The following is a 17,056-nucleotide window of genomic DNA, read 5'->3' as shown; positions in this document are numbered from 1 at the left end:
AGGTTGGGGGTGGGGCTGGAAGTCCCAACATCCTAAACCTGCCTTGGTCTTTTGGGTGACCAGCCCCAATTCTGAAGCTGCCTAAGTGGCTGCCAGCCACCAATCAATCAACTCATTAGCATACATAAGACAGCACTGTGGAGATTATAAGGATTTAAGGAGTTGTGTGCCAGGAAACTGGGATGAGGACCAAATGTATATTTCACAGTATCATCACAAGGATGGGGTCAGGCTGTTCTTCACCCTGCCTGAGACCCCTGAGCACCGTACCCCAGCCTCCTACCTGGGTGCTCAGCCACCTTCTTGGTGTTCCATTTAGTCACAGCAACCCCCCCAGGAGGAGGAATGAGCTGGGCTTGTGGCTCCTGAATCTGAGTTTGCATCAGAACTCATCTACGACTCCCTCCTTTATCTCCTTCTGCAATTTCTTGCAAGTCAATTCTTAAAAGCAGTTTCTTCTTACAAACCATCCCATGAACTTTCCCATCTCTTCCTCTTCCTGCTGCCCTTGCCCTCCTTGGCCTCACTTCTTTTCTTTTCTTTTTTTGAGACAGAGTCTGGCTCTGTTGCCTGGGCTAAAGTGCCGTGGCGTCAGCCTAGCTCACAGCAACTTCAAACTCCTGGGCTTAAGCAATCCTTCTGCCTCAGCCTCCCGAGTAGCTGGGACTACAGGCATGTGCCACCATGCCTGGCTAATTTTTATATATATATATATACTTTTAGCTGTCCAGATCATTTCTTTCTATTTTTAGTAGAGACGGGGTCTCGCTCTTGCTCAGGCTGGTCGTGAACTCCTGACCTCGAGCGATCCTCCCGCCTCGGCCTCCCAGAGTGCTAGGATTACAGGTGTGAGCCACCACGCCCGGCCTTGGCCTCATTTCATTTCTTTTCTTATTTTTTTTTTGAGACAGAGTCTCGCTTTGTTGCCCGGGCTAGAGTGAGTGCCGTGGCATCAGCCTAGCTCACAGCAACCTCAAACTCCTGGGCTTAAGCGATCCTACTGCCTCAGCCTCCCGAGTAGCTGGGACTACAGGCATGCGCCACCATGCCCAGCTAATTTTTTCTATATGGATTTTTAGCTGTCCAAATCATTTCTTTCTATTTTTGGTAGAGACGGGGTCTCACTCTTGCTCAGGCTGGTCTCGAACTCCTAACCTCGAGTGATCCACCTGCCTCGGCCTCCCAGAGTGCTAGGATTACAGGCATGACCCACCGCGCCCGGCTGCCTCATTTCTTTCATGAGGCCAATAACTCAGCCACCCAGCCTCCACCACTCAGCCTCCACCACCTCGCAGTCCTCCAAACCCCGGGTGCTCAAGTTCCCCTCTCTTAACACCTCAGAGGCCCCCAGGGTGCACTTCCCTCAAAATGGTTTCATCTTATGTGCCACCTTCTCTCCCACTGACCTTGCCACCCTGGGGCTCCGGCCCCACTAGTAAGCGGGTCTTCACCGGGACATGAGTTGCCTTCTCCAGCCCTGCAACTGCTCCCCCACAGAGCACTGTCCTCTGTGCAAATACTTCAAGCACCATCTCAAAATCTACTTCTCCAGAAGGGCTTTCCTCAGGTCTCCAAAATGGTCAAACCCTGCCCCAGTGAGTATCCCTACTAGACTGAGGGCCCCTACAGGGCTGAGACCCAGGGTAGCTATTAATGAGTTTTCTTAAACGCATCCTCTGAAGTCTGGCACTTCGGTTGTTAGGAAATTGGTACGGATAGCACAGAAGGCAAGGGGTTGCAAATTGGCAGCCCCCGGTCCATAAGAGACATGATTTTTTAAAAACTGAGGTGAAATTTGCATAACATAAAAGTAGTCATTTTAAAGCACACAATTCAATGGTATTTAGTACATTCACAATGTTGTGCAACCACTACCTCCACCTGGTTCCAAAATATTTTCCTCATCCCAAAAGGAAACCCCATGTCCATTAAGCGATCACTCCTCATTTCCCCCTGCCCACAGCCTCCAGCAGTAACCTGCTTTCTGTCCCTATGAATTTGTTTCCTACAAGTGGAATTATACCACATGTGGCCACTGTCTGGTTGCTCCCATTTATCGTACGTTTTGGAGGTTCAGCCTCGTTGCAGTATGTGTCAACATGTCAATCCTTTTGATGGCTGAATAATACTCTACTTTGTGGACAGATCACATTTTGTTGACCCATTCACTGGTTTGTTGTTGGGCCGGGCTGTGGACACCGTTTGGCTGTCTCACTGCCGACTAGCACTGCCATAAACATGCACGTGCCTGTGTGAGTTCCTGTTTTAAATCCTTTTGGGTATACGCCTAGGAATGGAGTTGTGGGTCACATGGTAACTCCCTGTTTTAAGTTTTCGAGGAAGAAACGCTGTTTTAATTTTTTGAATGTGAATACCTCCAGGTGTCCATCTCTTTTGGTCTGTTTCTACCTCTTCCAACTGTCTTACACCCAGGCCGTTTGACTCATTTACATTATGTTTTCTGGTCCCCGAAGGCACTCGATTTGCTGCCCCTGGACGGCTCTGGCGGCAAAAAACAAACAAGAAACCACCTTGCTAGCTAGCCAGAGACATCGGGTAAAATCTCTTCCTTCCCGAAGTACTACTTTGGCTCAGCCTCAGAACGGGGAAATGCCGCTGACCTGAAAGCAGGCGGCGAGACCGGGGAGCTGTTCGGTCCCGGAAACCGAGAGGCGCGCGAGGCCGGAGGCGGCGGGCAGGGCGCGCGGGGGTCCGCCGCGTTCGGGGCTGCAGACCCGCCCGCCGGCCGCACAGGGCGCCTGGGCCCGCGGCGCCTGCGGGGGTCGGGACTCGGCTGCGCGCCCCGAGCCCGGGCGGAGCTGAGGTTGGCCCGCGGGTGGGCGGGGGTGCCCCCCGGCCCCGCCCCCCACATCCGGGGGCCGGGGCCGGGCTCTGGGCTCGCCGCGCGCCGGTGAGTCAGGCCGGGTTTTCCCTCCGCCTCTGGGGCAGGCGAGCGAGCGCCGCCGAGCGCGTCCCTCCCTTGCCAATCCGGCTCCGGCGCCCGCCCGCTCGCCCGCCCGCGTTTTCCCGGCGCCTGCCGCACGGCCGCTCCGACCCGGGTCGCAGTCTCGCCGGAGCCGGCGTGTTGGAGGAGGGTTCAGATCCGCGCGAAGGAACTGCATTGGGCGAAGGGTGCGGCGCGGCGGGCCGGCTAGCGCGGCGGCAGTATGGTAAGTGGGGCGCAAGCGGGGTCGGGGATCGGGGGCTGGACTTGGGGTGTGGGGCGGGTCGCCGAGGTCTCTCTTTTCCGGCATCCTCGGCCAAGCCGCAGCCCCCGCTGACCCACGCTTCGATCTGAGAAATGGGCGGGGGTGGCAGGGTGCGGTGTGCGCCTAGGTGCCCCTGCTCCTGGACACTGAGGCACCGAGGCGCCGGCTCGGCGACCGACCCCGACGCTCCGCTGGAGGGACAGGCGGCAGGTTACCTTCCTGTCCGCAACCCCTGCAGAGGCGCTTCCTTGGAGCAGCGCGCGGGACCCCTGCACCACGCTGGGTGGGGCAGGCAGGCGTCCTTGGCGCCGGAGTCTGACCTCGGCCTCCGCCCCCCTGCTCAGCGCTCCCGGCTGGCCCCAGGGAGGGGCCAGAAGGAGCCGCTCCTCCCGCCCCCCGGGTATCTCGAGGATCTCCCGTAGTTTTGGGGGGCCCTCGCCTCCACTCTTGCCTACCGGGGGCAATTCCATAGGGATGCCAATCTCGTCTGCCCTTCCGCCTTCCCCATGAGACCTGCCACCCGTCCTGTGTCGCCTCCCTCTACCCTTTTCCTCCCCTAACCCCCTGCTCCGTCCGGGCTGCCCCTGCGGACCGGTCTTAGGTCTTGGCGCTCGGAGCACCCGTTCTAGTCCTGGCCACAGCTTTTGGCCAAAGTGAGGGCTGGCCAGGGGCCAGGCCGAAATCAGGGCCCTGGTTGTATCCAGAGAGGAGACTGGGACTTGTCTTCAATCAGGCACCACACACAAACACACACACACACACACACACACCCGTCCCAGCCACGTAGGAACAGATTGGCCTGGGAGCAGAGGCAGGCGGCCGTCCTGGGCCCGGCGATTAGCCTCCTCCCAGCGCCCTCCCAGGCAGGGCTCCTCCACCGACTGGTTGTGTGTGGGTGTGTATGTGCGAGACTGAACGCGTGCGGCCAGCCTGCTCCCGCCGCCGCCTCTGGGGCTGGAGCTAGCATGGGGGCCTGCAGTGCTTCCTCTCTCTTCCTGCCCTGGGGGTCAGGCGGGAGGGATTCTCGGCGGAGGGGACTGCAGTCCAAGCCAGCCTGGTCTTAGATGCCCTTGAGAGACGCGCGTGAAGGGCTGGGCGGACATTCGTGCACAGCGTGTGTGCCCGTGGAGGGGAACCTGAGCCCTGGCTGCGACAGCCAGGTGCAGTAGGGAGGACCTTGCCAGGGAGTTGAGATTGCTCCTCGCTGTGGGATCTTGGGTAACTCACTCCCTTTTTCTAGGCCTCGGTTTTCCTGTGTGTAAAATGGAGTGAGGGTAATTGTCCTGTTAGTCCCCACAGGGCTCTTGTGGAGATGAAGTGAGATAATGAAAAGGCAGGCTGAGAAAAACTGTAGTGTGCCGTGCAACTGCAAATGACTACAGTGATACTAAGAACCGCTGCTGCGGGGGTTAGCCACTCTGCCTCCTCAAATGTCGCTGTGGGAGTAGGGTATGCCAGCCTCTCCCAGCCCCTCTCTGGGCCCCCTTGCCCCCTCTTCTGGAGCTGGGACATTCCAGTCCCATTCCTCTGGGGCAGCTGCAGACACACCCCTCCTCTGAGCTGATCCCCAGCAGGTGGTGAGACCCTCCCCTAGGGCCAGGCCAAGGCTCCTACCCGTGTGGGGGCTGGGGTGTCCCACCCCAGAGGAGATGCAACGTGGGGTCGGGGGGGACTTCTAAACCTGGAGAGCCTGTGTACTTTCTCCCATGCAGCTGCACATGACCTTAGGCACATTATTTCACCTCTCGGGCCTCAGTGTCCTCTTCTGAATTAAGAGGTGACAAAACTCACCGCCTGTGTTGGTCGTGAAGATGGCACACTAGCAGGCACTGGGACGCCCTCTGCGTGTGCTCTCTTTCTTTGCTTCATGGCGAGGGCAGCCTGTTCTCACATCTGCATGCAAGCGTTGGTCCACAAGAGATGTTCCTCCTGTGCTTTCAGTCTGCTGCTAGTCTCGGGGATGGGAATTGAGGAGAGCAGGAGTGAAGGGACCCTGTTGGGGCCAGCTGGGACCTGTGAAGAATGGCTGGAGTGGCCCAGCCCAAACCTAGCCAGCTGGGTGGTGTGGAGGGTTTTCCGCTCTGGGCAGGGAAGCCCAGGCACTTGGAAGAAGCCTCAGCCTTTTGCTCTGACCTACCAGTGAGGGTGCAAGGCACTTGCTGTCCTCCTTCCCTCCTCCCTGCCAAATCCTCTCCAGCCCAGCCTGCACAGCTGCCCTGGCCTGATGGGGCAGTCCCTGGGCTTCCAAGCAACAGGAAGGAAGGAATGTGTGTGTTGCGGAGAGGGAGTGGAGGTGGGATGGACCCCTTTACACAAAGGGACTATCCCCACACTGACCTGGGCAGGAAGGAGCCTCTTGAAAGCTGGGGACCCCTGGCACTGCTGGGCCAGCTGACAATACAGCTAGAGGAGTTACCGGGAGGGGCAGAGGGGCCCGAGTGGGTGCTTCAGAAAAGAAAGGGAAGGGAAGGGGCTGACTGTTCCCCCTTCGTCAGGCTCCCTAGCTGTTTGGGAAAGCCGGTGCCACACTCCCCACACGCAGGCATGCACGGGCCTGTATCCTCTGGTCTTCATGCTGGGGTGGTCCTGTGTCATGCCTGTGTCCTGGGAGGTGCTCAGTGCTGTGTGGGTGACCTAGTGCATGACTGCATGACTGTGTCTGCCATTGGACATGACTGTCCACCGTGTCTCGGTGCTGCTGGGTGAGACTGACAGGTAACACACTGTGCTGTGTGTGCGGTGGTGTGCACTGCTGTGGCCTATAGCCACCTCTAGTTCAGGGACTCTCCCCCAGATCTGAGATGCTTCGTGGGGAAGATGGGGTGTTGGTCGTGTCTCCCTGAGACAGGAACTGAGCATCTGCCCAGGGGAAGCCGAGGTGGTGTTTGGCACTGCTGCCGACATCCTCACCCCCGTGGCCACACAGAGCTCACGGTTCACAAGCCCTTTCGCCTGCATTGTCTCTAATGGTCTCGCTAATCCGATGAGGAAGGCAGGGCAGGCAGAGTCGTTCCCACCTCAGAGATGTTAAGGCTGAGTCTCCACAGTCCCCTCCCCGAGAAGCGGTGAGGAGAGCTCAGTGTGCTCCTGGGCCAAGCAGTGTTTCTCGGGGCTGTGCTCGCCGTGGTGAGGAGGTGTCAGGTGGAGAGGCAGGATGATTCAATGCCAATTCTTTTGGCTTTGGGAGGTGACATCTGGCCCCCCCCAGACATTGGACAGCTGTGGTGCTGGGATCCCAGGCATCCTTGCCCTGACCAGCTCTGTGACCTTACCTTTAAAAAGGGACAATAACGATGTCACAGGACTCTGAGACTGCTGTGCAGGGCTGCGTGGCCATAGGGGCCCAGCTCCTATGATTCCTTACCTGGATGAGTCCCCCGAGCCCGTGTGGCCGTGACGCCTGTTCACACAGGGCTGGGGGAGTGGGCCATACAAACTCAGACTGGCCCCATCTCAGGGGTGGGAGGGGAGGCTGAAAAGGTTATTTTTGCCCAGCGTAAGGCCATGGGGGTGGGGGCAAGGCCTGCCCCCTCTTCACCCCTCCTGGAGAGCTTTGTCTTCCACAAACACAAAACCTGGAAATGTTGGAGGAAGATGGAGCCTCCTAACGACCATTGTTTGGGGTGGGAGTGGGTGTCCCGGAAGCATATTGGGCGGGCGGTAGGGACTCGCAGCTGCAGCCTGTCTGCTGTGCTGTTCCAGAATGGCAGCAGCTGCTCAGGGGTGGGAGGCAGAGAACGTGGCATTCCTTCACTCGGCAGCACCTTTCTGAGCGCCTACTATGTGCTGGGACCCGGGCTGTGCACGGGGTCTATGAGGGCTAGGTGCCAGCCCCCTCCTCCAAAGCGCTGGGCCCAGTGCAGGTGGGAGCTGGTCCGTCAGCCTGGTCACTCGGTGGTGCTTGTGTGTCTGACTGAGCTCAGCTTCAGCCAGCCTGTGCTGACCCTGGCAGTGGGCGGCCCGGACTGGGTGCTTTGTCACATTATCTCATCCATCCTTCCTGCATCCCAGAGTGCTAAGTGCTGTCACCACCATTGTACACGTGAGGAAGCCAGAGCTCACTGAGGTTAGTAGCTTGGCCGAGGTCACACACCAGTTGGCTCTGCCAGGGTCAGGATTTGGGATCACCTTGCCTGGTGGTGAGCTTTGGAGAAACAGTGTATGTGAGGGCTGGCAGGGGTCCACCTACCCCCTCCCTCTGTCCCCCACCATTTCCCAGACAGAACACCTGTTCCGGAAACTGTGGCCATTGTTCATGCCATCCTTCCTCCCCTTGGCCCTTCCTGTTTGTGTCCCTCCCCCAGTACCCCCCACCCGGCCCATGCCAGATGTTTCCCTCAGAGAGCTCTGCCCCTTTGCAGGAGGAAGGGCTGAGTGGGTTATCCCCACCCCACACATGAGGGGCACCCCGCAGGAAAGTGGCAAGGTCAGGGTTGGACAGCCTGAGTCTGGCCTCCCTAGCCCTTTGCTGACCCAGTCCTGGGAGGAGGGCGGCCCTTGTCCTGTAGCTGCAGAGACGCCCCCATACCTCCAAATCACACACAGGCCCCCAGCTGGAGAACCGTTGCTCTTCCTTAGACTTAGTCCAACAGGGTGATAGAGGGGCAGGTGGCTTTGGAGCCTGCACCGCTTTCTCTTGGCCATCTAGGAATCCTGTCCTGGGATTCTTTCCAGGGCCCACATCTGCCTCTCCTGGGCCAGGTGTGGGAGCTACGGAGAGCAAGCACCTGGCTGTTGGGTATCAGGGGAGTTGGGCAGCAAGTGCCCACCTGCCCCTAATGGAGCCTCCCAATTCCCAGAAGCAGCTGCCTGTGCCCTGTTGAAACTTCATGGCCACAGCTCCAGGCCCTGCTGACATTGCCATGGGCAGCGTGGGCAGCCTGTTGGAACGGCAGGACTTTTCCTCTGAAGAGCTACGGGCAGCACTTGCTGGGTCCCGGGGCTCCCGCCAGCCTGATGGGCTCCTCCGGAAGGGCTTGGGCCAGCGTGAGCTCCTCAGCTACCTACACCTCCCCAAGAAGGATGGCAAGACCACCAAGCGCGCCCCTCGGAACGAGCCTGCTGACTATGCCACCTACTACAGGGAACATCCTTGGGCTGGTGACTTCAGTAAGACTTCTCTGCCTGAGCGGGGTCGCTTTGACAAGGTGTGCCTCTGCCTACACCCTTTACATGGCATGGGGAGGGTGGGCCTCCCCTGGTGCGGGGGTGGGGTGGGGACAGAGTGGGCTGAGATGTGAAAGTCCTGCTAAGGGCTGCTTCCTAGTGGCCTGTGCCCATGTTCTCAGAGAGGATCCCCCCAGGGCCTCACGCCTACCCTCTCTTCCTGGCAGTGCCGCATTCGTCCATCTGTGTTCAAGCCTGCAGCGGGCAATGGGAAAGGCGTCCTGTCCATGCAGAGCCTGGCAGCCCATAAGGGCCAGAAGCTGTGGCGCAGCAATGGCAGCCTGCACACGCTGGCCTGCCACCCGCCCCTTAGCCCAGGGCCCCGGGCCAGCCAGGCCCGTGCTCAGCTGCTTCACGCCCTCAGCCTGGACGAGGGCGGCCCCGAGCCCGAGCCCAGCCTGTCTGACTCCTCCAGTGGGGGTAGTTTTGGCCGCAGCCCTGGCACGGGCCCCAGCCCCTTCAGCTCCTCCCTAGGCCACATTAACCGTCTTGGCGGCTCCCTGGACCGGGCCTCAAGAAGCCCCAAGGAGGCCGGGCCGCTGGCTGTGCTGGGCTGCCTGCCCGAGCCACCGCCACCCTATGAGTTCTCCTGCCCCACCGCTGAGGAGCTGGTGGCTGTGTTGCCCGAGACCTCTGAGGAGCTGAAGAGGGGTCTTGGTGTTGAGGATGGCTCCAACACCTTCACACAGGTAAGCAAGCCCCTGCCCCAGAGTCTTCTTCTGTGCCTTGGCATTGGGGTGCAGGCCAGCCAGGGGCCCCAGCTAGCTCACAAACATGGCTCTGGACACAAGAGGGTACGAAAGAGGGAGATGTCTCTGTTTCTTTCCCCCACATCCCACATAGAGAGGATGTCATGTCCCTGGTGGTCCTTGCCTGGGAGCTGTATGGGAAGGAGGGACAGAGGCTCTTTTGGAGGGCCATGTGTTGGGGACACTTCGCCTCTAGAGGGCATCCAGGTTAGGATATCTGTGTGCTGGGCACTGAGCCCTGGCCCTGTGGGAGAGGGGGTGGGGCCACGTGTGGATACCAGGCATGGCTGCACTGGCTCTATTGGGCACCTCTTCCCTTCGGCAGGTGCTCGAGGAGCGCCAGCGGCTGTGGCTGTCTGAGCTGAAGCGCCTGTATGTGGAGCGGCTGCATGAGGTAGCCCAGAAGGCTGAGCGCAGCGAGCGCAACCTCCAGCTGCAGCTGTTCATGGCCCAGCAGGAGCAGCGGCGCCTGCGCAAGGAACTGCGGGCTCAGCAGGGCCTGGCCCCCGAGCCTCGGCCTCCTGGCACCTTCCCAGAGGCCGACCCCAGCACACGACCAGAGGAGGAAGCCCGATGGGAGGTGAGAGACGACCAGGGTCTCAGAAGCCATCCCATCCCCGTTGCCATGGCCCCAATCCTCTGCCTGCCCCGATGACCAGCTCCCCTCACCCTGGTTTGCTCGTGTCCCCACTCTAGGTGTGCCAGAAGACAGCGGAGATTAGCCTCCTGAAGCAGCAGCTGCGGGAAGCCCAAGCGGAACTGGCCCAGAAGCTGGCCGAGATCTTCAGTCTGAAGACGCAACTTCGGGGCAGCCGGGCACAAGCCCAGGCTCAGGACACAGAGCTGGCCCAGCTGCGGGAGGCCGTGCGCAGCCTGCAGGAGCAGGCCCCTCGGGAGGAGGCCCCAGGCAGCTGTGAGACCGATGACTGTAAGAGCAGGGGGCTGCTGGGGGAGGTAGGAAGCAGTGAGGCCCGAGATGGTGCTGAGCAGCTGCGAGCTGAGCTGCTGCAAGAGCGGCTCCGGGGTCAGGAGCAGGCGCTGCGCTTTGAGCAGGAGCGGCGGATTTGGCAGGAAGAGAAGGAACGTGTGCTGCGCTACCAGCGGGAGATCCAGGGGGGCTACATGGACATGTACCGCCGCAACCAGGCACTGGAGCAGGAACTGCGGGCACTGAGGGAGCCCCCCAAGCCCTGGAGTCCTCGGCTAGAGTCCTCCAAGATCTGAGGCCAGCGGAGCGAGCTGACAGCAGAAACACTGTCAGAAGGTGCCCTGAGACGCCGGCTCAGCCCTCCCTTATGCTGGTCTAGGGCGGCATCTGCAGAGGCCAGCCCAGGGCGGGGGAGGCCCGTGGAGAGAAGGGATCCAGTGGGGCCGTGGGCTGGGCAGGGTGCCTGCAGCAGGAGCCGGGGCAAGACCCTCCTGGTGGAAGAGCACTCAGGCAGGGCCCAGCTCTGCTCCCTGGAGTGGGTGTGGCCCAGGGCAGGAGGCCAGGGAGTCTGGAGCCCGGCAGTGCAGAAGGGCAGGCATGAGGGAGGGAGGCTGCAGCCCTGGGCCAAGGCCATCTCCACAGAAGGAGCCTGGGCTGGGAACATTGACCTCCCTCAGGATGAAACCATGTTTTTCACGAGGAGTCCCCGGGGGATAGGTTGAGCCTGTCCCTGGCCTGAGTCCAGAGGACTGTGGATGGGGTTGGGCATTGACCAGGGCTGCAGCTCATCCCATGGCTCCCCGCACCTGTCTGGCGTCTGCTGGGCGTGTGTGTTGGGGCGGAGGGGTCGCACTCCCTGCCCCAGCGGCACACAGTTCTCAGCTGCTGTGTGGGCTGAGATTCCTTTCTTCAGCACCACTGGATTTTTCAGCAGGAACAATACTGGAAGCTCCAGAAAAATAAAAGGGCAAGTCAACCAAGCCACTTTGAGAACGTGAAACGTTCTCTTGGTGGGAAATCTGGGCCCCAGGTGCCTCCGTCCCTGCTGGGGTTGGGGCCAGCCTATGACAGCCTGGGCTGGAGCCTCCAAAGGCCCTGCCCTCCCCTCCCAGAACCCACCTCCGTCTTTCTGTCTGGCTGCGGGCACCTCCCTCCATAGAGGTGGGGGCCCTAGGAAGGTGCAGGGGAAGAGGTGGGGAAGCTGTGGGCACTGGTAAAGGGCCTCTACCACAGCAAGGAATGGGAACGTTTCCCCATAGGCAGTGGGACTGTGGGATAAAATATGACTGATTTGTACTGTGGAAAATACTCTCCCAGAAGGAAGCACCCTGTCTCCTGTCCTGTAATAGGCTCCAGGACTGCCAGTCAATTCTGATCCCTGCTCTTAGCTAAGGCTTGTCCCAGCTTCTCTAAAAACCACACTCACCCTGGCCTCTCAGAGGTCCAGCTTCCCCTCTAGGCCTTTGCTCCCTTCCTGGGTTGCTGGCCTGGAGCACAGGCCTGTGTGTCTATGCAGTGGTGTTGCCCCTCCCTCTGACGGGAAGCTCACCTTCCTTATGGATGCATCATTGGACCGGCTGCTGTGCACTGAGCACTTACTGTCTACCAGGTGCTGTGCTGGGACCTTGTGCATGGGGCACAAGTTGAATTAGATGTGCTTTGTGCCCCGGGGGAGCTGTCTGTCTAGTCCCTTCCCTAATAGGACAGCTCAGGGAAACTGAGAAGTTGCCTGCTGAGAACCCCAGGTCGCCTCCCTTGGCTGTCCTCCTGTCCTGTCCTCCAAGGGCCATGCCTGACAGCTTCTCAGGCCCAGCGGGTGGGTACTGGCTGTGGAGTGGAGTCACTGTGCTGGGAGGTGGATGGCCAGTTGTGAGCTGAGGAGCCCTACCTTTTTAGGGCAGAGTAGGGTGTGTGAGCTGTCTGCTGTGGGGAGAGTGTGTTGATGGCTCTGTAAGTGGCAGGTGTGTGTAGAGATGTGCCTGTGGCTGGTGGGTGTGTCTATCCTAGGGGGTGTGTTTGGAGCACTGGCCTCTGGAAACCAGCTCCTGGCCCCTCCCTCTGCCCCATTCCTTCCTGCCAGCCCTAGTCCCTCTTAGCCCTGGCCAGGCTGGGTGGAGCCTATAACCCAGACAGACCCTTGGGCCTAGCTGACAGCCATCACAGCCCATACCTGGACTCTCCTCTGCCTGAGGAGGGAGAGGGGGAGCACCCAGGTTAGGCAGGTCAGTCCCCCACAGACCTTGGAACCCATTCCCATTTCACAGGCTCCTCTAAACCCAGGTCTCTTGGCCAGTGGCTCCTCCAGAGGGCACCCCCGAAGCTGGGTGCTGGCCTGAAGCCTGGATCATACCCTCCCCGTAGCCAGGGGCAGGTCAGGCTGTGTGCCCATGTGCCCCCCAAGTGGCTGGGGTTCACCTCAGTACAGCAGCTTTGCAGAACAGTTCCCCACCCAGCAATTAGGGAGCTGTGCCGGCCAGTACAGCCATCAAGGAGTGGGTGGGTGGCACCAAAACTTGGCAGCTGTGCCAGAAACCAAGGCCAGGCCCAGATGTAGGGGGAGGGCACGAGAGAGCCAGACCTGGGGCGTCTCAGAGGGAACCGGATCCCTGTTAGCTCATCCATGCTGGGCAAACCAGTTCTCGGGTCCCCAAGCCGGCTGGGTGGCTCTGAGGCTGGGTAGCTCTGGGGCCAGCTGATCACAGGTGTCACTGTAGTGGCTACTGCTTCAGGGCAGCCTCTCCCTCCTGCCCTCAGGCTCAGCCCTCCCATTCAGCCACCTCCCCAGCAGACTAGGCCCTGGCAGCCAGTTCTGTCCAGGAATGTGGCGACCTCCCCGCACTGGGCTCCCTGCCTCTGGTGCCTCCTGTTCTCTGCTCAGATAGTGTCATACCTTCCAGCAGCTCTCTGGGCCCCTTTGCCTGTCACTTGAGGCTTCTGACACTGGCCTCCAGGGTCACTGGTGGTTGTGCCCCTTTTGGCCTCAGCAGCCCCTCCTAGCCCTCTGGGGCTTTTGTCCTCCAGGCAGAGTCCTCAGGGTGCTCAGGTCTTGCCGCCTCAGGGAAGCCATCCCTGAAATCACCCCCTACCCCTGTGCCCAGAGCCTCCTCTCTCCATCGGCACTTTCCATGCTGCTGTCATGTTGGTTTGTACCCATCTCCGTTGGGCAGTGGGCGTTGCCAGGGCAGGGCAGTGTCTTCTGTTTTTATCCCCAAGCCTGCTCTGGCTGCAGCCCCGGAGGGCACTGTGAGGATGTGGAGTCAACCGTGACCAGACCCCTCTCCCCTGTCTAGAATGGGTTTGATGGGGGCTGAGGTGGGAGGCTCCAACTCTGAATGTTCGTTCACCATTCCTGGGCACTTGGTCCATGCCAGGTCTGTGCCAAGCCCGGGGGCTCCAGAGCCAGTTGCCATCCATTCCACAGAGAAGTGCTGAGGGCCTTCCTCAGGGCCAGGTGTGGTTCTCAGGTGAGAAAGCCAGGGTGGCCAAGGCCATTGGGCCCCAGCCCTCATGAGGCTTACTGGTCCAAATAGTGACCAGGGCCAGGCAGGAGATGAAGGGACCAGAGGAGAACCCAAGACAGCTTGGACATACAGAGCTGGGGATGACAGAGGGGCCTCCATGGTGATGAGCACGACAGCAGAGCACAGGAAGGGCAGAAGGGGCCTATCTGAGAGCAAATTTCTCTGAGATTAGGGGTCTTTCTCCAGAGAGAGTGTAGACCCCACAGATAACCCACCACCCTAGTAGGTGGGGGCTTAGGCCTCCATATTGGATTCAGAAAAGAAAATGAATGTGGTGTTTCTCGCCGTAAGACCAAAAGTGATGTGTGTCATGAGAGGTGAGGTTGAGGGCCACAGGAGGGCTGGCTCACTTTTCCAAGAGGTGGGGTGGGGGAGGGGAAGGCCAGGATGGCTTTCACAAAGATTGGAGGGATTTCCCCAGGAGCAGCGTGGGATGAGGACATCCCAAGATGGGCTTGGGCTTGGACACAAGGAAGTGTCGGGCAGGTCCCAGGGAGGGGTCTTGCCTGGAAGAGGGTGAGAGAGAGGGTAGTTCCTAGACAGCCTGAAACTGTCAGCACAGGAGTCCCTAAGGCAGCCAAGGGGAAGGCCAGAACAAGGACCAGCTTTTTGTGTGTGTGACCTGTGTTATCACACAGGGCTCTATGCTTAGAAGGGGCCTAAGCTTGGTGTGATGCTCTGCTATCCCCATCTTGAGCTTCTTTGAGACTGTTAAAACACAGGGCCTCACGTGTGCATTTTGCTCTGGGTCCTGCAAATTATGTAGGCCATCCAGGCTTGAACGAAAGACTTCTAAGGAAGGAGAGAACAGGGAGAGGAGGCAGGGGACTTTCAGAGGCACCTGGAAGGTGGAAGAAGGAGACTGTGGTCTGAGCAGGTCCTGGGCCTGGCCAGGGAGGGCAGCTGCGGCTCTCCTGGGCCAAGCCCTGGTGCTCCCAGGTTCTGCAGAGGAGGGCAGGCCATGGCTGCATTACCCACCGCTGCCCTCAGCCCCAGCAGCTCGCAGAGATGGTCTGCCTTCTAGCTCAGCCTTCCAGATTGGCTTTGGGAGGCAGGGAACCTTGTATTTTCAGAGGAATGCTTGACCCTGGAGGGCTTTTCCTCTCTGCAAGAACTGTTATTTTTACTTCTGGGGTTTTGTTTGTTTGTTTCAAAGATTTATATAATGTGATATGTGTACCTGTTCTTGCCCCATTTTTAAGGTTAATTTACATACAGGAAAATTCACCCACATTAGGATACAGTTTTTAGAATTTTCACAAATGCAAAGTTGTATAACCCTACAATCAAGATAGAGAATAACTCAAGCCCCCTGTGCCCCGCCACAGTCAACCCTTCTTCCCCAGCCCCTGGCAACCACTGATTGTTCTCAATAACCTTGTGATGTTTTTTCCTTTTCGCAAGTGGTGTTTAATCCCTTTGCTCTAATATGTAATATTAGAACGTATTACAAAGTAGCAAGAAAAACAATTTGACAATGGTGTAAAAATAAATTACCCCTCCATGGAAAGAATGAAGAACCAGAAACAGATTCTATTCTGTGGAAGATCTTATACAATAAGGGGTCTCAAAACGGGAGTAAGGAAGGATTATTTAACAAGAGCTGCTGGGATAACTGGACAAAACTTTGGGGAAAAAATAGGTCATATTTTGAATCATCCCTGTCAAAATAAAATGGATGTTTACTGAGTTACAGTTTAAAAATCAAATCCTAGGAAATTAGTGTTGGGGCTCATAAAAGGATGCGCTACAGCGTAGCACTTTGGCATGCTGAGTGTTCTGAAGGAGAATCAAGGTCTCTGACCATCTTTCACCCCTTTGCCCTCCTGAAGCACAGAGAGGAGCTTCCTCTGAATTTCCTTTATCTGACTAAGGGAGGTTCCTGCAGAAGGAGTGCAGTTGTCTCCAGGCCTGCCTATAATCTCAAAAGGGGAAGATTAACTGAGGGAAAGAAGACTAAGGGAGATACTATCAATTCTTTGGAGGGCTGCCATCTGAGAGACTTTATCTGCGTAAAACAGCCTTTGTTCACCCTGCATTTCCTCCCCTCAACCTCCCAGAACCTGTTTCTACCTCCCCCAGAAGCCCAAGCCCTTGTCTCTTTCCGTAGCTTAAATGCTTTTTAAACTGCAGTCATCTGGCCCTTACTTGAGGCTCATTGTGTGGGACCCATGCACATGCCTGGTAACAAATTTGTAAGTCTTTTCTCCTTTTAATCTGTCTACTGTCAAGTTTATTCCAGAGACACAAATTATTGAACCTTCAGAGAATAGAAGGAACGTTTAAAACTCCCCTATGCTGGCAGAAAGTTAAACAGATTATCACTGAACTAATGGAGAACAGCTAAACTTCTCTGCTTTGAAGCAATTCCCGACCCTCCACGTCTCCCCTTCTCCCCCGGCCCCAGCAAAAAACAATCCCAATGAAGAAAGACTGACAATATCAACTATGTAATAAAACTTGGTACATCTCCGAAAGTAACAATACTGAGGCACAAGGTTAGCTACATATTCGGGAAAACAAGGACAAAGGTTAAAAGGCTCCTGACGTGCGAGTTCTTGGAGAAGCCCAGCTTCGCTCGCACAGCTTGGCTTGTGAGGCAGGCCTGGGATCCCGGAGAGGAAGCGGGGAAGCCGGGGGCGTTGGCCGAGGCCTGCGAGGTCCCGTGGGCTAGGAAGGGGCCTGAGCCCCCCGGCCCCAGACGAAGTTCCTTCAACTCTCCGCCCCCGCGGCTTCGCGTGGGGCCTGGGCCACCCACGCTCCCGGCGCCCCTTGGGCTCACGGTCCCACTTCCCAGCCGAATTTCACAAGGTTTTTGAGACGAGGTTTTCTCGTTCATAAGTGGAAGATACCGGCTTCCCTAGAGAATCTCCGAGTACCCTCTGTGTTTCCAAATACGAGGTGGTGGGGATACTGCAGTGAGCTTTTGTCCTAAAAGTGGTGTTGGCGGGGTTAGAGGCCAGAAAACAGAATCCACAAATAAACAAAATGAACATACAAGATAATTGCAAGTGAAGTGCTAAAGAAAACAAAAAAGATTGTGCAAGGGCGCCGGGGGAGAAGGGGAGGCAGGGGGGAGGGTTCCAGGGGAGAGTGGCCAGGAATGAGGCCGGCCCGAAAAGGGAGCCGGAGGTGGTTGGGCTGCTTCTAGTCCTAGTCTGAGGCCGGAAGAAGGGCTGGGGGCTGAGTCCAGGCCTGGGTTTGGGGTCACCGCCGCCTCTCTCCTTTCTAGCCCTCTTCCTTCCTCCTTAGGGCAGACGTGCAACCCCTAACCCCACCTCCTTGCTCCCCAAGGAGAGCGACCGACAGAGGGCGGCGGGCAGGGGCTACATGCGCCCCGCCAATAATCGAATTCTCCGGTAGAATCCCCAGTGGGCAGGTTAAGTACGGTGTAGGGACCAGCAAGGCTGGCCGCTTGGTTATTTCAAGAAAGCACCGCGCGGCCATCGCAGGAAGCGCCCGTCAGTCCCCTTACATGCACCG

General features: G+C 58.2%; 1 protein-coding gene across 2 annotated transcripts; it reads left to right on the top strand.

The window, feature by feature from the left end:
• Positions 1 to 2,894: 2,894 nt before the first annotated feature.
• On the top strand, positions 2,895 to 15,262 carry N4BP3 (NEDD4 binding protein 3). 2 transcript variants are annotated; one of them, XM_045530524.1, is made up of 5 exons: positions 2,895 to 3,170; positions 8,009 to 8,356; positions 8,543 to 9,064; positions 9,450 to 9,704; positions 9,821 to 15,262. In XM_045530524.1, the coding sequence occupies exons 2-5, from the start codon at positions 8,039 to 8,041 to the stop codon at positions 10,346 to 10,348; spliced, it is 1,623 nt and encodes a 540-aa protein (XP_045386480.1). In that variant the 5' UTR covers positions 2,895 to 3,170; positions 8,009 to 8,038; the 3' UTR covers positions 10,349 to 15,262. The 2 variants fall into 2 exon arrangements, with proteins under 2 accessions (XP_045386480.1, XP_045386481.1); XM_045530525.1 differs by having other exon boundaries at positions 2,948 to 3,170; positions 8,012 to 8,356.
• The last annotated feature ends 1,794 nt before the right edge of the window (positions 15,263 to 17,056 follow it).

This window comes from Lemur catta, chromosome 18, assembly GCF_020740605.2.
Source record: "Lemur catta isolate mLemCat1 chromosome 18, mLemCat1.pri, whole genome shotgun sequence".
NCBI lineage: Eukaryota > Metazoa > Chordata > Mammalia > Primates > Lemuridae > Lemur > Lemur catta.
Note: the sequence above shows the minus strand (reverse complement) of the source record. Positions and strands in the feature narration are given on the sequence as shown.

Bases quoted from the DNA above. Each gene is read 5' to 3' on its own strand.
- N4BP3 (XM_045530524.1), top strand. From the start codon at position 8,039: ATGGCCACAGCTCCAGGCCCTGCTGACATTGCCATGGGCAGCGTGGGC. The intron at 8,357-8,542 runs GTGTGCCTCTGC...TCTTCCTGGCAG, and splicing joins AGCGGGGTCGCTTTGACAAG to TGCCGCATTCGTCCATCTGT. The intron at 9,065-9,449 runs GTAAGCAAGCCC...TCCCTTCGGCAG, and splicing joins GCTCCAACACCTTCACACAG to GTGCTCGAGGAGCGCCAGCG.